Source organism: Schistocerca americana, chromosome 10 (genome assembly GCF_021461395.2).
Source record: "Schistocerca americana isolate TAMUIC-IGC-003095 chromosome 10, iqSchAmer2.1, whole genome shotgun sequence".
Taxonomy (NCBI): Eukaryota; Metazoa; Arthropoda; class Insecta; order Orthoptera; family Acrididae; genus Schistocerca; species Schistocerca americana.
Window position 1 is genome coordinate 51458009 of NC_060128.1, and position 16388 is coordinate 51474396.

The following is a 16388-nucleotide window of genomic DNA, read 5'->3' on the forward strand; positions in this document are numbered from 1 at the left end:
GAACAAGTGAAGTTTTATATTATGAAAAAATAGACTGATGCACACAATACAGAGCAGACGTCGAGTCGTAGACAGGCACGACAAAAAGATTGCTCAATCTCAGCGGCCAGTGACTGAGGTCACGTGTACGAGGGTTGTACGATTGTTTTTTATTTCGGAAGAAGGCCTTTCGGGTAAAAACCTTAAATGTATAGCACTCTTTTCACTGTGTCAGTCGGCGGCTCAACATTTGCTCTACACGGTGAGTAGTAATTTATCCTCTTCATAGTACTGTTGTTATTCCATTCTGGTCTTTACACTGTTTGAAGTTCTACATTAACAGCCAGAAGCTAGCACTGCCAGCTACTTCTCTACAGTATACAAACAACAACTTATCACTGGTGCTAATCCATTCAAAAACAGCTACAGTACTCAGTTCTTTTTATGTGGTACTTTAAGGAAATCATTTTAATGTTACACAGAATTCTATCAGTTGTATGGCAAACTCAGAATGCATAATACAAAAGTTAGTTATTCAGAATGTTCATTCTCGAGTGAGGTGCTCTCACAAATTGCAGTTGTGGCTAATGAGGTGTCATTTTATTTCACGTTCACATATTTGGGAATTTTCAATTTTTTATCTTATGTCTGCTGGCAACTTGTCAGAAACCTTGTGTTCCAGAGCATAAAACTCCTTCTGAACACTAGAAAGGGAAGCATAGTCCATATGGAAATTATTTCTATTTATAGTGTGGAACCTCGTACATCAAACGTTCACTGAACTCCGCTCGCAAGACCCGTAAATGATATTTCATTGGAATTGCATAAGATGCGCTTTTTCAAGTTCAAGGTTTAAGGTACTGGCTCTGAACCAGTTGTACACCTGTTTATTTTCGTGGTTGCAATTTGTACGGATGTATTTGGGCCTTTTATCAATATTCTTATGCTATCATGAAACCTTACAATTTTGAAAGGCCCTCTAATGTCCTATGTAAATCATTTATGCAGGCAAACAACAGGAATGTGAAAAACACTATACCTTGTAGCAAAAAATATTTAAAGTTTCCCAGCTGTGAATTTCATTTCATTTCTATTGCAAGAGTTACTAATGTGAACCTCTGATTTTTACTGTCCGTGTACATATGTGTAATATTTGCAGGAAATGGCCATGTGACTGTTAAGTATAAGTTATTTTCCCAATTGGTACAGGCACAACTTTAAGACATACTGAGGTGGCTGCAAACTGCAGGGCAGCACGAGAAATCCATATTAGTAGCAATGTAACACATTCATTTTTATTCTTTGTTTCATTACTTATTTTCATTTCGTTTTTAATTAGTGATGAGTTTTTTTCCACACACACACACGCACATACACACACACACACACACACACACACACACACACACACTGTTAAGCTATTTAGTTGAGAAACTGTTAGTAATTGCAAATATGCAGAAAAGATTAATAATTCACCTCCTAATACTGGTGTGGGCTAATCAAGAGGTTACATCAGACTTTGGTAGACATATTACTATTTTATTTCTGTCTCAGAATGTTCCATTAACACCAGGGAGAAATGGTCATTCGTACGTACACAGAGTGCGGCGTGTCGTGCCGTTGCATCAGCACACTGAGAGGAGAATTTGAATGAGCTGGGTATACGACACTGAAGCAGCGATCACACTGCCAGCAGTGAGATTCTACGAACAGGAGGCAGCAGTCGTAAAAGCGTCCTCAGCATAATAGACCCCGCATGACCGGCAAGCGGTAGCGGGTGGCACGTGGCGACCTTCGCAGCCGCGGCCTCGCCGCATGCAGACGGCCCTCATTTCTGTGAGGACGCGCGTGTCCGACCTCGGCCGTTCGGGCCGGCCGTGAAAACAGTTGGCTGCCTCTTAATGGGGATCTGCATCCTGTTGCACTGCTGTGACGGGCAAAGTCGGTAGTTATTGACCTCGAGATGTAAGTGGCTTATTCAGATAGCTGGTTAATGAACTGTCTGACACCAGATTCGCACAGGAATAGCCGACACACCTTCTAGTAACATATGCGACACACTGCAATTTTTATTACACTGATGTACCTTCCAGAACACTTTTATATGTAGCACAGTCTGAAAAAAGTTTGATGCCTTGAATGACCACAAACTGCAAAAAAAAGAACCAGGGCTAAAATAATGGTTATGGATAATAATAACTGTGTGTGGGTCAATGGCTGGGTGCAAGTTGGATGGTTGGTTGGATACAGGGAGCAAACTACTGTGTCATCAGTCCCTTTTTCCTCAAACAGATAGATCTACACGATTGCACATTAGAGATGGCCTACCGTGGAAAACCCGGGGGAAGAAGAGCCCGAGGCCTACTGAAGGTCAACAGAGGCTAGGTAATGGACAAAAAAGAAGAAAGGGGGATATAGGAAGAAAGGCAGGCAAGGCGACATATCTAGGATCGGCTGGAAGCCCCCGAAACCAGAATGTCATGAGGAACGTACATCCCTCATCCCCTGCCACTTACCAGAGGTGCCGGACTCAGAAACTGCCTAGGAAAGATTAGCAATGCGGACAGGGCGAGACGAGCAGAGATAGATATAAGACAAACGAGTCGAACAGACGACACGAGAGAGAGGAAGGACGAGCTGGGTGCGAGTCTTTCAGTTGCACATTACTTTGGCAACTCGTGTGTCCCGAGTCTACCCCAATTATCCAAAAGGGCACAGGGACAAACAGTTTAACATGGAATTGGAACCACGTGTCATTCCTACTGACTCCTAACCTCATCAAGAAGTGAGGACCAGATTAAAGGCAGACTGAAAACTTCCACAGTCCAATTGTAATTCAATCCCACGACCACCTGTGATCGCAGGCACTAGACAGCCAGACCCAGTGTAGTGATAGGGTAAGTAGAACACACGGGGAAGACCAAAAATCATAACACGGAGTAATGTACAATGGTGAATGAAATGTAAACTACGAGTTTTTGTTTGACGTGCCTTTCTGTAAACAGGGAGTGGCGCGATCTCTGCTCGTCACTTTTGTTTCCGCCGGTCATTCTCAGCAACTACGACATCGTCTTTAGGCAGAATCACAATGTCTGAACAAGATATGCCGTCATCTGTTCCAAAACACATTATAATCCCGTTTCTCACAACAGAGGGTGTACAACAGTCTGAAATTTTGAAAAGACTTGCGGCACACCTCGAGGACAGTGCCCCAAGATAGACCCGAGTGTTTGCACGGCACAAACTGTTTTTACGAGGACGAGAAACAGTTGAGAATGCAGTGGACCGAAGTTGCTAGAGGATCAGCACGACTGAGGAGAATATTTGCACTGTTCGTCAGCTTACTGAAGACGATCACCAAATAAGAGTCGGTGACATTGCTATGAGGTTAGCATAAGCTACAATAGTGCTCAGGCGGTCATTATTGACAAACTTCAATTTTGGAGTGTGTCCGTAAGGTGGATGCCTCTTATCTTCTCGGCGCAGATCATAAATCTCGCTTTTTTAAGGTGTGCAAAATGCTAAGACATGCCACCAGTCTGAAGGGGAACATTTCTTGCACCAAATTGTGAGCTGTGATGAAATGTGGGAGCGCCATTATGACCTGCAATCGAAAAAAAAAAGCTACACGGAATGGCACATAAAGTAGAAATCTTCGCCTGTCAAAGCGGAAAACGGTCTCTACACGGAGTAGGTTCTTGCAACAGCCTTGTTTGATTTTAAAGGAATTGTTCCCTTCAGTTATCACTATGAATGTCACACAGTGAATGCTGCGTACCACTGCCAACTTTTGGAGCAAAGAAAGTGTGGTTATTGTCAGAAAAGTCTGGGATACGAACGTGCTTGACGACAATGCTTGATGCCACACTGTTGTCCAAAATTGACAAAAAATCAAAAATATTCTGGACCGTACTAGAACATCCTGATACTGTCCGGACTTTTCACCCTGTCATTCTGATTTGTTTGGACCCTTAAAAGAAGCTGTCAGATGACACAGATTTGACAACGATGCCGCTGTCAAAGCATTTGTGTGCAACTGGCTGCTGTCACAGCCACATTCATTTTACTAACGTGGGGTCAAGAAACTGCCTATCAACTGGGGAAAATTGTGTTTCCTCTTCAAAAGAGTAAGTAGAATGGTAAGTCCAAGTGCATGAGTTTTTCTAAAGCTTAAATGAACTTATAAAATAAAAAATTCACCCTTGTACTAATACAAATAATACAAGCAAATGAATTTTGCTACTTGATAACAGATTAATCATTATTTAACATCATCTGAAGTAATTTAATGATCTGCAACAATTCATCAACTCATATCTTATGCACAGTTATGATTCTGCACAAACTGAAACTTTGTGTGTATGTTTCTCTTCGGCCAATGCAGTAAATTCGAATCTAGGAAGACAGAAATTCATTTTTGTATAAAATACATACTATTTTAAAACAGAAGTTTCTAGAAAACATTGAAAAATGTCGAAGTCAGCCATTCACAATGTAAACAATTTGGATATTAACACTATTTAACATAACTTGAAAGACATTTCTTTGTTTGAAGTAAAAACTTTTAGCAACGAAACATCAGGAAATGTAGGAAACTGAAATAGTTAATTACGTAACTGCAACTTGCATGTGGTTGCAAGTGAGTGTCAAAATCAAACATTTTATCCAGGAATGTTTTCTGTTTAACAAAATTATTATTTCAGATATGTGTTGTTTACGGAGAATAGACATCGCACTTAAAACATTATGAAGTTTTATTTCTTTCTTGTAAACAAGGATGTGTTAAAATTGTACTTGTGGAAACCTTATCCAAATTATTCATTCGTATAAGCATCGATGGAGGGCAGTGTCTGTCAGTTACTCACTGGTTGTTGAGAAGTTGTCAATTTTTATTGGTTTATTTGAAACAAAAATGTATGATTTTTCAATAGTTTATGTAAAAATTTAACTCTTAAGTGATGACACAATACATGACTAAATGACATGAGAAATGATGATACAAAGAGTAGTTTGAACTATAGTCTGGACCTCTCACCAACCTTAGATAACATGCCAATGTTTTCTCGTAGAACAAATTTTGAAATTCTTATGGGCTCATTAGAATTCCAAGGCACTAGTTTGAGGCAAACTTACCTCACTTGAGACAATGTGAGAATTCAAGATCATTAGAGAGTTGGAAGGAGGAATAGCAATAGATGGCCAGCATAAGAAAAAGACAGGGTGGAGAGGAAATTTCCCAGAATACCTCAGATAGAAGGGTCGGACTGCAGGATTCTGACAACCACGATATTGAATATAAACTGCAAACTGATAAGTTTTAACATCGCTGACAATGGCCGACTGGCACGGATGCCAAAAATATCAATCGTGCAAAACCCAACTATCATTTTTTTCACGTGATATCCTGAAAGTCACGGATCAAGGCAGTCTCAGTCCCTAAAAAGCATTGTCACACGGATTAAAATTGTGACAGAACAGTAACAACACACATCCCGTAATGCCAGATAGTTGCTTGCATACTTTGGTTACAACACTGGTGCCAGTAGCACAATACAGAAGTGATGACACCACATTCCAGGATATACGTGGTTGCTATTTTATCACGATTTTAATCCGTGTGACAGTGCCACTTACGGTAACATATTTTAACTGCTTCCTCTGTTAAATTTATGAAGACAGATATATTTTGCTAATTACCCAATCCACACATATCACGAAACTGCTTGTTACAGCTGACAGAATAATATTATATACTTTTTTTTGTAAAATATGCACATTTCTGTATTTAAACCAATCTGAAGACGATGAAAACCAATAACTGAATAAACAGATATTTGCAATCTGTGACTATCATGGTATTTACAAAAAAATGTGTAACACCAGCTTGCTGTCGCCTTCACAGCATCTACGTCACCCCCCGTAGTGTGTTTCGTGGACTGCACTAAGTGATGACTCTAGGAAAACTGTAAAAACTGCTACAATCACTCACATAGTTGCAGCAGACACAGAAGTGTTTAAGCAACTGTTGACACCCACTGCATTCAGGATAAAACATGAAGCCATCACTGGTACAATGAAATATACCACGCACTTCACTGTGTTTGCCAAGTACAGATGCAGATACAGAAAGCACGTGCTCTTAACAAATACATCTGCATTTGACAAGTGTCAACTTGAAAGGTGTGGCCGACTTGACGTGTCAGTCACTACTCACCGTACACTTGTGCGGCTTCTCCCCGGTGTGCCGGCGCATGTGGACGACCAGCATGTACTGCGCCTTGAACGGCTTCTCGGCCCGCGAGCAGCCCTCCCAGCGACAGACGAACGACTTCTTGTTCGTGTGGATGTGATCGTTGTTGATGTGCTGCGAACAAATGGCCGGCATTACAGACGTGGGGCGTAGTTGCGTGCGATACTTCTGTAGCACAATTACACTTAGTTTATTAGTTTCGTAAGCTAAACATTTGAAATGTGATGGAATCGGTGACTCGTACACGTTCATTTCTCTGTGCATCTCTTTGTTAAGTAATTTTTCAGAATTTTGTCTCAACTTACTAAGTTTTCAATCAATCGCATTTCCTTCTTCTTAAAAAACCTTACAGTCGGGGGCCAAGATTTGATTATATATACTTCTCTATTATATATGGTTTTGGTCTCCAGACCCCATTATTAGGTCACAGGGTGACATAAAATCTGTGACTTCAAACAGCATAAAATCTATCAAATTACTGTTGTAAGGCAGTAAAATGTATTACACGGTCAACCGTACCGAAACACAATTAGCCTTCCTCCTACATACGCTGTCTGGTTCCAGTGTTATTTGTGGAGGCACTCCACACGCAGGAAGAAAATACGTAGAGTGCTTCCGAACATGACGTTTGGCCTGAACTATATATTTAGAATTAAGATTTGCTACATTTCATAATTGAAATAGTAATATATTTTACTACTCGACAACAGTGATTTATGATGGATTTTATGTTCTTATGCCACATTTTTTAATATTGCCGTACACACTGTTTTGAATTACCCTAAGATGCCTGATGGTGTTCTCGAGAATGAAACCTGTTGAGAAGAAGTGTTTGTCTGCAGAGCTTGAACAGTTGAACTATCAGATTTTTTTAAATACTTACTAGCCGTCACGTACCACAGTCACAATACATGTTTCCCTCTTGTATCTACCTCATTATGGTATCTGACATCATTACACTTTCTGCAAATCAAATCTGAAACATAATGGTTTCATATAACTTCATTTCAAAATGCATAGTCCTCTCTTTTTTTTTTTTACATCAATGCCTTCCAACATTCTACATTTTAGAAGTATGTTTCTTCCTTGGAGAAGCCATTGATGCCCAGGGACTTCAGAGCCTCATCAGAGTACTTGAGGTACCTGTAGGTCATTTTCGTTTGTTTAGAATTGCGTAATATGATTTTTTAAAGTTTGGGGATAAGGTGCTCACAATGAAGCTGTTGTAATACGGCAACCTTTTTTTTTTTCTTAAAAAAAAAAAAAAAATTTAACGACCTGTGCGGTATTACGCGCGCATATGCAATTGCAGTCTTTCTCGGCGTGTTCCACTGATGAATTCTCGAGTTATCAGCCGAGTCTTGGCGTCGTATTGTCGCAGCGTTTCAGTGAGTTTCGTACCCATCATTTCGTCAGAAGAATTCATCACTGGGCGCGATGGCTGATGGGAGCGACCGTAAAGGCATTTACAGCCACCGCACCGAGTGTCAACTTTGTTTGTGCAAGTATTACATGCCCATCTTCAATAGTCCTACAGGAGATAAACAATAATAAATACATAATACCATGGTTCGCATTTGCAGTTTTGTGTAGTTTTGTCCAGTACTTACGTTTAACTTTTTATTGTGCCCACACAGATATTTTCGGAAAATTTACTATAGTCTGTAACTAGTTTTCAGCACATCTTTGGAGAATGGGGTCAATTCTAGTGTCGGATACCACCCGTCGGCTTTGACCAATGACGTAATGTGCTATGTTATTTTGTTTGTGCCACAGATTGCTGTCAATGAAAGTTAAACGATTTCTCTGGATTTCCTCGTAACGCGCGTATATTAAAACTTCGATGTAGGTTGTTTTGTTTTGATTCCGTAATTTGTTTTCAGCATCTTTTGTTAATGAAAGTAGTCGTCATTTATAAGTAGTAGTGATTTATAAGGGCTTGATTTCGCACACTGTTCGTTATGGATGAGTCGGTTGTTTTTACTGCGCAAATTCTGCTTCAGAAAATAAGTGACCGTACATCAACTATAAAATTTTTACAATCATTGGGCGTTATTGCTGAATTTTGCAAGTTTAATGTCTGTCGAAATTATATGGTTTTGATGAAGGTTGCGCCATCACGAACTTCCGACGAATACATGTGGAGGTGCAGAAAAAATAACATACGGAGATCCATACGCAGGGGGACGTGGTTCGAAAAATCGAGGCTGAATTTAGAAGTAATTATCATGATAACCTACTATTTTTGCTATGAATATTCATGCAAATCTGTCATGCACGAAGCAGGGGTTTCTTGTAGCACTGAAGTCGACTGGTTTTCATTTTGAAGAGAAGTCTGCGGGGAATTTATAAAGTATAGAGGGTCATTTGGGGGTGGGGGGGGTTATAATTGAAGTAGATGAGTCACATCATTTTGGAAAGAGGAAGTACGAAAGGGGGCACGAGGTTGTTGGGCTTTAGGTTTTTGGAGCAGCAGTTTCTGGAGGAGATTGTGCTGATGTTGTATTTAGGGTTGTACCAAATCGGACAAAGGAAGTTTTGACATCTTTAATAGAAGAATATGTGGAAGAAGGTTCTGTAGTCATGTCGGATGGGTTTGCTTCGTACAAGGGGTTGGGTGAAAGGGGTTATCATCATTTGGTCGTGAATCACAATATTCAATTTAAAGATTATAAGACGGGGGCATGTACTAATACTGTCGAGGGGTATTGGGGGGCAGTGAAATCTGTTGTCGGGCGGGAAAAGAGAAGGATTTCAGTTTCACAAGGCCATTTAGATGAATACTGCTGAAGGGAGAGTGTTCCTAAAGGTTATTGTTTATTTCTTGCATTTATAAAAGTTGTCAGTAAAATATACAAGCCTCGTTTTGTTAGTTAGGTGTTAGTGGGTCTCATACTTTCCTCTTGTTTTGCGTTGCGTTTTTTATGTTACTGTATTTTGCGAGTTCTACTTTTATTAGTTTTTCTAGAGGGAAGTTTTTCTGTCCTTTTAATATTTTCTGGTTACAATGGTTGGGTCGAGGGGTATTGCTGTTTCTTTGCCGGAGTGTTTATGTCATTGACTCGTGGTTTCATTTTTTTTACTATTTTAAAATTTTGTTTCTGATTGAGGGCGGGTGGTACCTCATTCGTGCGAGACAGTTTGAGTTTTTTTATTATTTTCTTCATTTGTTTTCTGGATTTTGCTTCTTTCGTTACAGTTTCACCTTGTAACATTATTATTTTCTGTTATGTCCTTATTTCGTTCTTGTCAGCCTCGATGTTTGACTCCTTTGGAAGTTCATATGCAGTAAGTTTCTTTTTATGTAGCCACTTTTATGTTTTCCTTACCGATGTTTCTGCTACACTTTTCTTATTTTTACTGTCACTCCTGCTGTATCGACTTTATTGAGTGTTATTTGGAGCTACTGTACTTGGTGTGACTTTCGTGTAGTATAGTTATCGGTTACAAGGCATGGTCATTTTTGCGTTTTATTTCCTTGCGTGCGCAGTAATGTGCGTAAATATTTTCATTTCTTGAAAGTCTAGTCGTATTCTGTAGTTCACTAACAAGACATTTTTTGAGCACGTTTCGGAAATGTCTTAAGATTTTTGCGCAACAAACAGCAGTATTGGAATCGATAACTAGAAACGGCTTCCTGCATAGGTTGCTTCCAGTTACTGATTCCAAATATTCGACGGTTCATTATTTACACCGTTCTTGCAGTACGTGTGGATAATATAATATATGCACTCGTAATTGCTCTCGGGTTCTTAGTTATTTCAGTCATCTTCCACTCGTTTAACTGCCATTCGCTCGCAAATAATAGTCGCGTTAAATGTATTATTTTATGGCATGCCACATTCGTTTGTTTATGACTACGATCCCTTCCACTCATAGATACTTCATTGCAGCATCTTTGCCTTACCTATGACGTCATTGGTCAAAGCCGACGGGTGGTGTCGGACACTAGAATTTATCCTTTGGTGTTTGTGTTGTCCTCATCATTTCATTTTCATCATCATCATTCGTGGCGGTGGCTAGATTGGACTGTGTAAAAACAATGTGACTGTGTACAAATTGGGACTTTGTACGCACTCTGATGACCGCGCAGTACCACATCTTCGTCGCTCTGCAGGTAACACAGCATTCTCAACAATGCCAGCGATATATTTTGTTGTCAAAGATCTCGGCATTGTTGGTTCATGTGTATTGTCTGTCACTTAACGATTTTACTCTCTGGAATATGTACTGAACGCTGATATGTAATTTTCATTATTATTCCTGTCCACGATTATTCATGTGTTCACGGAATTTCGTTTTAAATTTTCTCCACTTCTTTTGGGAGTGTTACATTTCAGTTTGGTGATGCGTAAAATCGATATATATAATTACTTTGCATAATTAGTACAAAAGTAAACTAAGAAATATAACTAGTATAAATGCTAAAGTGAGTTGTTTAGGAGCTTATTTAATCTTTTCATGAGTTCTGTGTGCATCAGAAAATTTGTAACATTTTTCATAATATTCTTGTTTCATAGATCAGTTTGTTCATTTAGATTATAGGATAGGATATAGACCACAAGGGGAACTTAAGGGGAGATTCTCTTGAAAAAAGTTGAAAAAATTAGTGCCTAAAACACTTTCTGGTCCATTTTGGATTCCCCAGACCACATATATCAATGGCTCTTAAAACTCCTAAGACATGCCAATTTAACTCTGGATTAAAACGTGTTTTGGGATTACCGAGAATACAAAAGCTATATAACTGTAAATAATTAGCTTATTACGTCCACGATTTTATTTAATTTATTTTTCAAACATAAAGAAATATATTTAAAAACAAAAACGGAAAACTAGGAATAAAAATGTAAGTATTTAAGAACTGGGAGAGGATAACTAACGGCATTAAGAGCATACGGTAAAATAATCTTACAAAGTTCATCCTATGGTGATCCAAATATATTTCTCCTGTAGTCAAGATTGGATATAAATATTGTAGCAAAATCGTGCAGATTCGTGTCTATCTACCCTGAGCCTTCATTCATTTGTTGTCATACCAAAACAGTTCTCGAAAAGACAATATTCCAGGTTTTAGTGGACTAATATAACTGGACTTTACTGGCACGCTAGTAAATCCTGCAAACCATTAATTGTTACTGCACGAAAGCTTTTTAGTGGGTGTAATTACTTATGCTGGGATTTATACGTTCAGCGGCGTCATTTTTTGTCAACCGAGACTCAGAAAATTGAAACTGCTTTTCAAAATATAGTGCCAGAAAAAAATGAGTACAACCTTTTAAGGCGTTTCCAATTCACTCAAGATTTACTGTTGCAACAGTGCATATGTGGTACACGGAATTATTACATTTACAGATCAATAGCACAAGCAGTTCTGAGGTTCGAGGCACCGACCCGTGCTGAAACACCCATATTGGTACATGGTGTGTCCTCCACGCGCGCCAATGCAGGCGCTGCCTCAGGCATCCAGTCGATGGTACAGATGGCGAATACTGTCCTGGGGTAGGTTTGCTACGACCTGTTCGCGTGGCTCTGTAGGAGTTGTCGGTTGGCGACTCGCACAGCTCACTTCTCGTTCCGTGACATCCTACATGTGCCCAACTGAAGTCAAGTCCGAAGATCGTGCTGGCCAGAGAACCTGTGGCACATCTTGCTGGGCATGTTAAGTTTAGCGGGCAGTGTGTGGCTGAGCGTTATCCTGTTGGAGCAATATATCTCCTTCCTGTTGCAAGAACAACGAAGAAACGGGTCTAAAAGCATTATGCACGTACCGCGTGCTGGTTAGCGCCCCCAACAGAGGCGAAAGAGAACACCCCAGACCGTAAAGCCGTCGGCACACGGACCGTGCATCCGAGCGTTGAGCGTGCCGAGTTTCTGACGCCATAGCGTGGAATAGCACGTTCGGGAGTCTTTCCGAACGTGCAGAGCAATATCTGGCGTGTCAGATATTCTGAGCGTGCTCCTGAGCGTTGACCAATGAGATGGCACAAGGCCACCTACGTCACACGCTCGCCGTCTCCCTTCAGTACAGAGTTGTGAGGCGCCGTATTGGCATTCATTTCAAGCCTATATGTATATATGCCGTTTCTGAGCACAAGCAAATTGAGAATCACTGGAAAACCCGTTATTAGTTGTGTGATTCGTTCCAATAAAATAATGAGAAACATCATTATCGTGGCAAAAGAATTATTGTAACTTGCGTATTACGAGAGTAGGCTATTTGAAGGCAGCGACTCACTGAAGATCCACCCAAAACACATTGTTATTGATACAACTTGTTATAATTAAATTTTAATTAGGAACATATTTACGATTAAGGTTTACGGCATAAGGTAAAATACAATATTTATCAGCCAAAGGCGTGTTGTTGGTATAGCGTTATGAGTAGCATTATTGTCCCATATGGAATTGATTGTTGGGGTGATGGTTCGCATCTTGCCAGTTCTAAATTTTTTTCCTGACATTCGCGTTTTTATTAGGTTCTGATACTTCATTATTAGTTTAATGTAAGTATATACTACAATATTTGATGTTATGTAAACATAAGTTCACCTTTTTTTTTGGGGGGGGGGGGGGGGGGGTGAGTTTGTTCGATTGGCTTAATCTACAGGACAGCTTGCGCTACTTGTATAAAGATGTTTTGCTCCTTTTTCTTTTACGCTTCGTAATTCACATGTTGCAAAGATTCTGCTACTGGGTAGGAACAGTGATCGAGTAAGACTGACCTTGAGATTTTACTAAAATGTGAGAATGATGAAATAATGTTTATCTTATGCGGAGAAGTATTCCAAATTTGTAGCGCACTGTTTGTAATGGAACTTTTATAAGCCTGTGTCCTTATTGATTGGACGTCGTACTTTCCTTTTCGTGGACGATGCAGGAAATGTGCGTTTTAATAGAGTTAACGTGGGAATTTTACGCGCGCCCATTGAGTGAACAGTGTGATTTACGAACTAGAAACATCCCTCAACTGCCACTGGAGTGCGTTGCGATCGCGTATACCACGTTGGGGCCCACATATGCACAAGTGGCAACGTTCCTGAGCGTTCAGCAGCACGTTGGACTTGGCACGCTCAGCGTTAACGTCCGACAGCACGGCCCGTGTGCCGACGGCTTTCCAGTACTCCTCGCAGCGACTCGCGCGGGTGGTCCGGCTCACCTTGACGAGGTCGTCCTGCGTGGGGAACTCCGTGCCGCAGTCGCGCCAGTGGCAGTGCGTCTCGATGAAGTCCGCCGGCTCGTCGACGCCCAGGTCGGCGTCGGCCGCCGCCAGCGCCGCCACCGACAGCGCCTGCTGGCTGGTCGAGACGGCGGGGGCGGCGGATGCGGGGGCGGAGGAGGCGGGCTCCCGCTTGATGCGCGCCGCGGGCCGGGCGTGGCGCGCCTGGTGCTGCTGGTGCTGGAGAGGCGTCGACGACGAGCTGGTGTCCGCCTCCACCACGCTGACGCCGCACGACGCGCCGGAGGCCTCGCAGCGCAGCTTCTCGCTGGGGGCCTGCGGGACACCGGGTGGGGTCACTGGTGGGCAGGTCGAGAGGTGCAGGTCAGAGGGAGGTACTGGTGAGTGTCGCGGGTGGACGGGCAGTTGGATGTGGATGGGCAGGTCGAGAGGTGCAGGTCAGAGGGAGGTACTGGTGAGTGTCGCGGGTGGACGGGGAGCTGGGTGTGGATGGGCAGGTCGAGAGATGCAGGTCAGAGAGGTACTCATGAGTATTGCGGGTGGATGGGGAGCCAGGTGCGGTTTGGGAGGTCAGGAGATGCAGATCAGAGAGAGGTACTGGTGAGTATTGTAGGTGGATAGGGAGCCAGGTGCGGTTTGGGAGGTCAGGAGATGCAGATCAGAGAGAGGTACTGGTGAGTATTGTAGGTGGATAGGGAGCCAGGTGCGGTTTGGGAGGTCAGGAGATGCAGATCAGAGAGAGGTACTGGTGAGTATTGTAGGTGGACAGGGAGCCAGGTGCGGTTTGGGAGGTCGGGAGATGCAGATCAGAGAGAGGTACTGGTGAGTATTGTGGGTGGACGGGGAGCTAGGTGTGGCATGGGAGGTCGAGAGATGCAGATCAGAGAGAGGTACTGGTGAGTACTGTAGGTGGATGGGGAGCCGGATGTGGTTTGGGAGGTCAGGAGATGCAGATCAGAGAGAGGTACTGGTGGGTATTATAGGTGGACGAGGAACTGGGTGCGGTTTGGGAGATGCAGATCAGAGAGAGGTATTGGTGAGTATTGTAGGTGGACGAGGAACTGGGTGCAGTTTGGGAGATGCAGATCAGAGAGAGGTACTGGTGAGTATTGTAGGTGGACGGGGAGCCGGGTGCGGTTTGGGAGGTCGGGAGATGCAGATCAGAGAGAGAGGTACTGGTGAGTATTGCGGATGGACGCGGAGCTGGATGTGGATGGGCAGGTCGAGAGATGCCGACGCGAAAATGGAGGAATGGAGATTGGGGTTCTACAACCCGTTCACATCGAGGTCATTAGAGACGGAGCATGAGCTGCAAATGTTCTGAGGATGGGGAAGGAAACTGGCGATGACCTTTGGAAGGAAGCACCCTGGCATTTGCCTGAAGAAATGTAGGGAAATCACAGAAAACCTTAATCTGGATGGCCAGGCGTGGATCTGAACTGTCATCCTCGCGATTGTGAGTCCGGGATCCAATGCGACAACTCTGTTCGGGCTATTCACGCACTGGGAGGCGTACGTGTGCGCTAGTGGAGAGGTCACCAACAAATAAGAAAGCCCAAATAATTAATAATAGATACATATCGTTGCATATAGGCTGGTGCAAAATACTTAAGGACGAATGTCGCTTCCACTTGATGGGTCGTGGCCAGGTAACACAGCTACATAAATATTGGACCATACAGAGAAAGAACTGCTACATTGTAGTAGAAAGCTAACTGAAACAAAAACGCAATGTGACCAACAGAAGTGACACTTTCATTCAAAGACAATAATGGCGCTGAAGCCATTGCGATTTATGGTGGTCCCCAAGACATTACGATTGGTGGGAAGTGTTTCTTAATAGGGTGTTTGATTACCACGAACGGTAATGCATGCTCTGCAACGTGCTTCCATGCTGGACAGGAGGTCAGTACGGAGATCATGTGGCGCGGCATTCTATTCCTTCACTTGCGTGGGTGACAACTGATGGATGGTAGATGGTGCATGTGGGCGTCTTCCCAGCGCATCTTGCCGGCCGGTGTGGCCGAGCGGTTCTAGGCGCTACAGTCTGGAATCGCGCGACCGCTATGGTCGCAGGTTCGAATCCTGCCTCAGGCATGGATGTGTGTGATGTCCGTAGGTTAGTTAGGTTTAAGTAGTTCTAAGTTCTAGGGGACTGATGACCTCCGATGTTAAGTCCCATAGTGCCCAGAGCCATTTGAACCCAACGCATCCCACACATTCCCGATGGGATTTAAGTCGGGTGAGCAGTCAGGCCAGTCCATTCGGCAAATATCCTCTCGCCCCAGGAGCTCCTTCATTTGTGCTATTCGATGCTGTCGCGCAATGTCATCTGTAAAAATGAAGTCAGAGAGAAATGTACCCTCGAAAAGACGCACATGAAGGAATAGTGCTGCAATAACGTCGACTCCTGGGTATGGCGTGTTCAAAGATGTCCAGATCAGAAGGCCCACGCAACGTTGCATCTGCACCATCAAAATGTTCAAGTTCGCAGTTGTTCCTGGGATGCATTACGTGCTCCTGCATTTCATCACGTGAGGGTCGGACATGATCGTTTTGGTGCTCCAAGTGTTACGGTGTGGAAAGGAATAATGTTACTAAAGGATAGTGATCTCTAAATCTGGTCAACAATACTGTGGTACTGTACTCCTTCCCTATGTGCATCTGTCCACGGGTGCATTTAGCCTTGTTGAGTGGAATGAACAGTTTAATGAGTGTGGAATAATGATCTTGAATAAACAGAAGAAAAATGAAAGTAATGTAGCACATATGAAACTAGCGATAAGGTAGATGAAGTGAAAGGATTCATCCACTTAGGAAGCACAATGACTTATAAAGAATGAAGCGAGGACATAAAAAGCAGATTAGAATAGACGAAGAGGGCATTCCTGTCCAACAGAAATCTACCACTGTCAAATACCGACTATTTCAGGGAGATATTTACGTACAGAGGAGCAGCATTGTATGGAGGAGAATCAC

The 16388-nt window shown here is 42.6% G+C and overlaps 1 protein-coding gene across 1 annotated transcript in view; it reads right to left on the reverse strand.

The window, feature by feature from the left end:
* The window catches only part of LOC124552658 (transcriptional activator cubitus interruptus), a 175949-nt gene that overhangs the window by 41770 nt on the left and 117791 nt on the right, over positions 1-16388 (reverse strand). The window contains exons 6-7 of the mRNA XM_047126983.1: positions 13389-13724; positions 6194-6343 (exon numbers count right to left, since the gene is read on the reverse strand). Of these exons, the coding sequence (XP_046982939.1) occupies positions 6194-6343; positions 13389-13724 (486 nt within the window). The remainder of the gene's footprint in view (positions 1-6193; positions 6344-13388; positions 13725-16388) is intronic.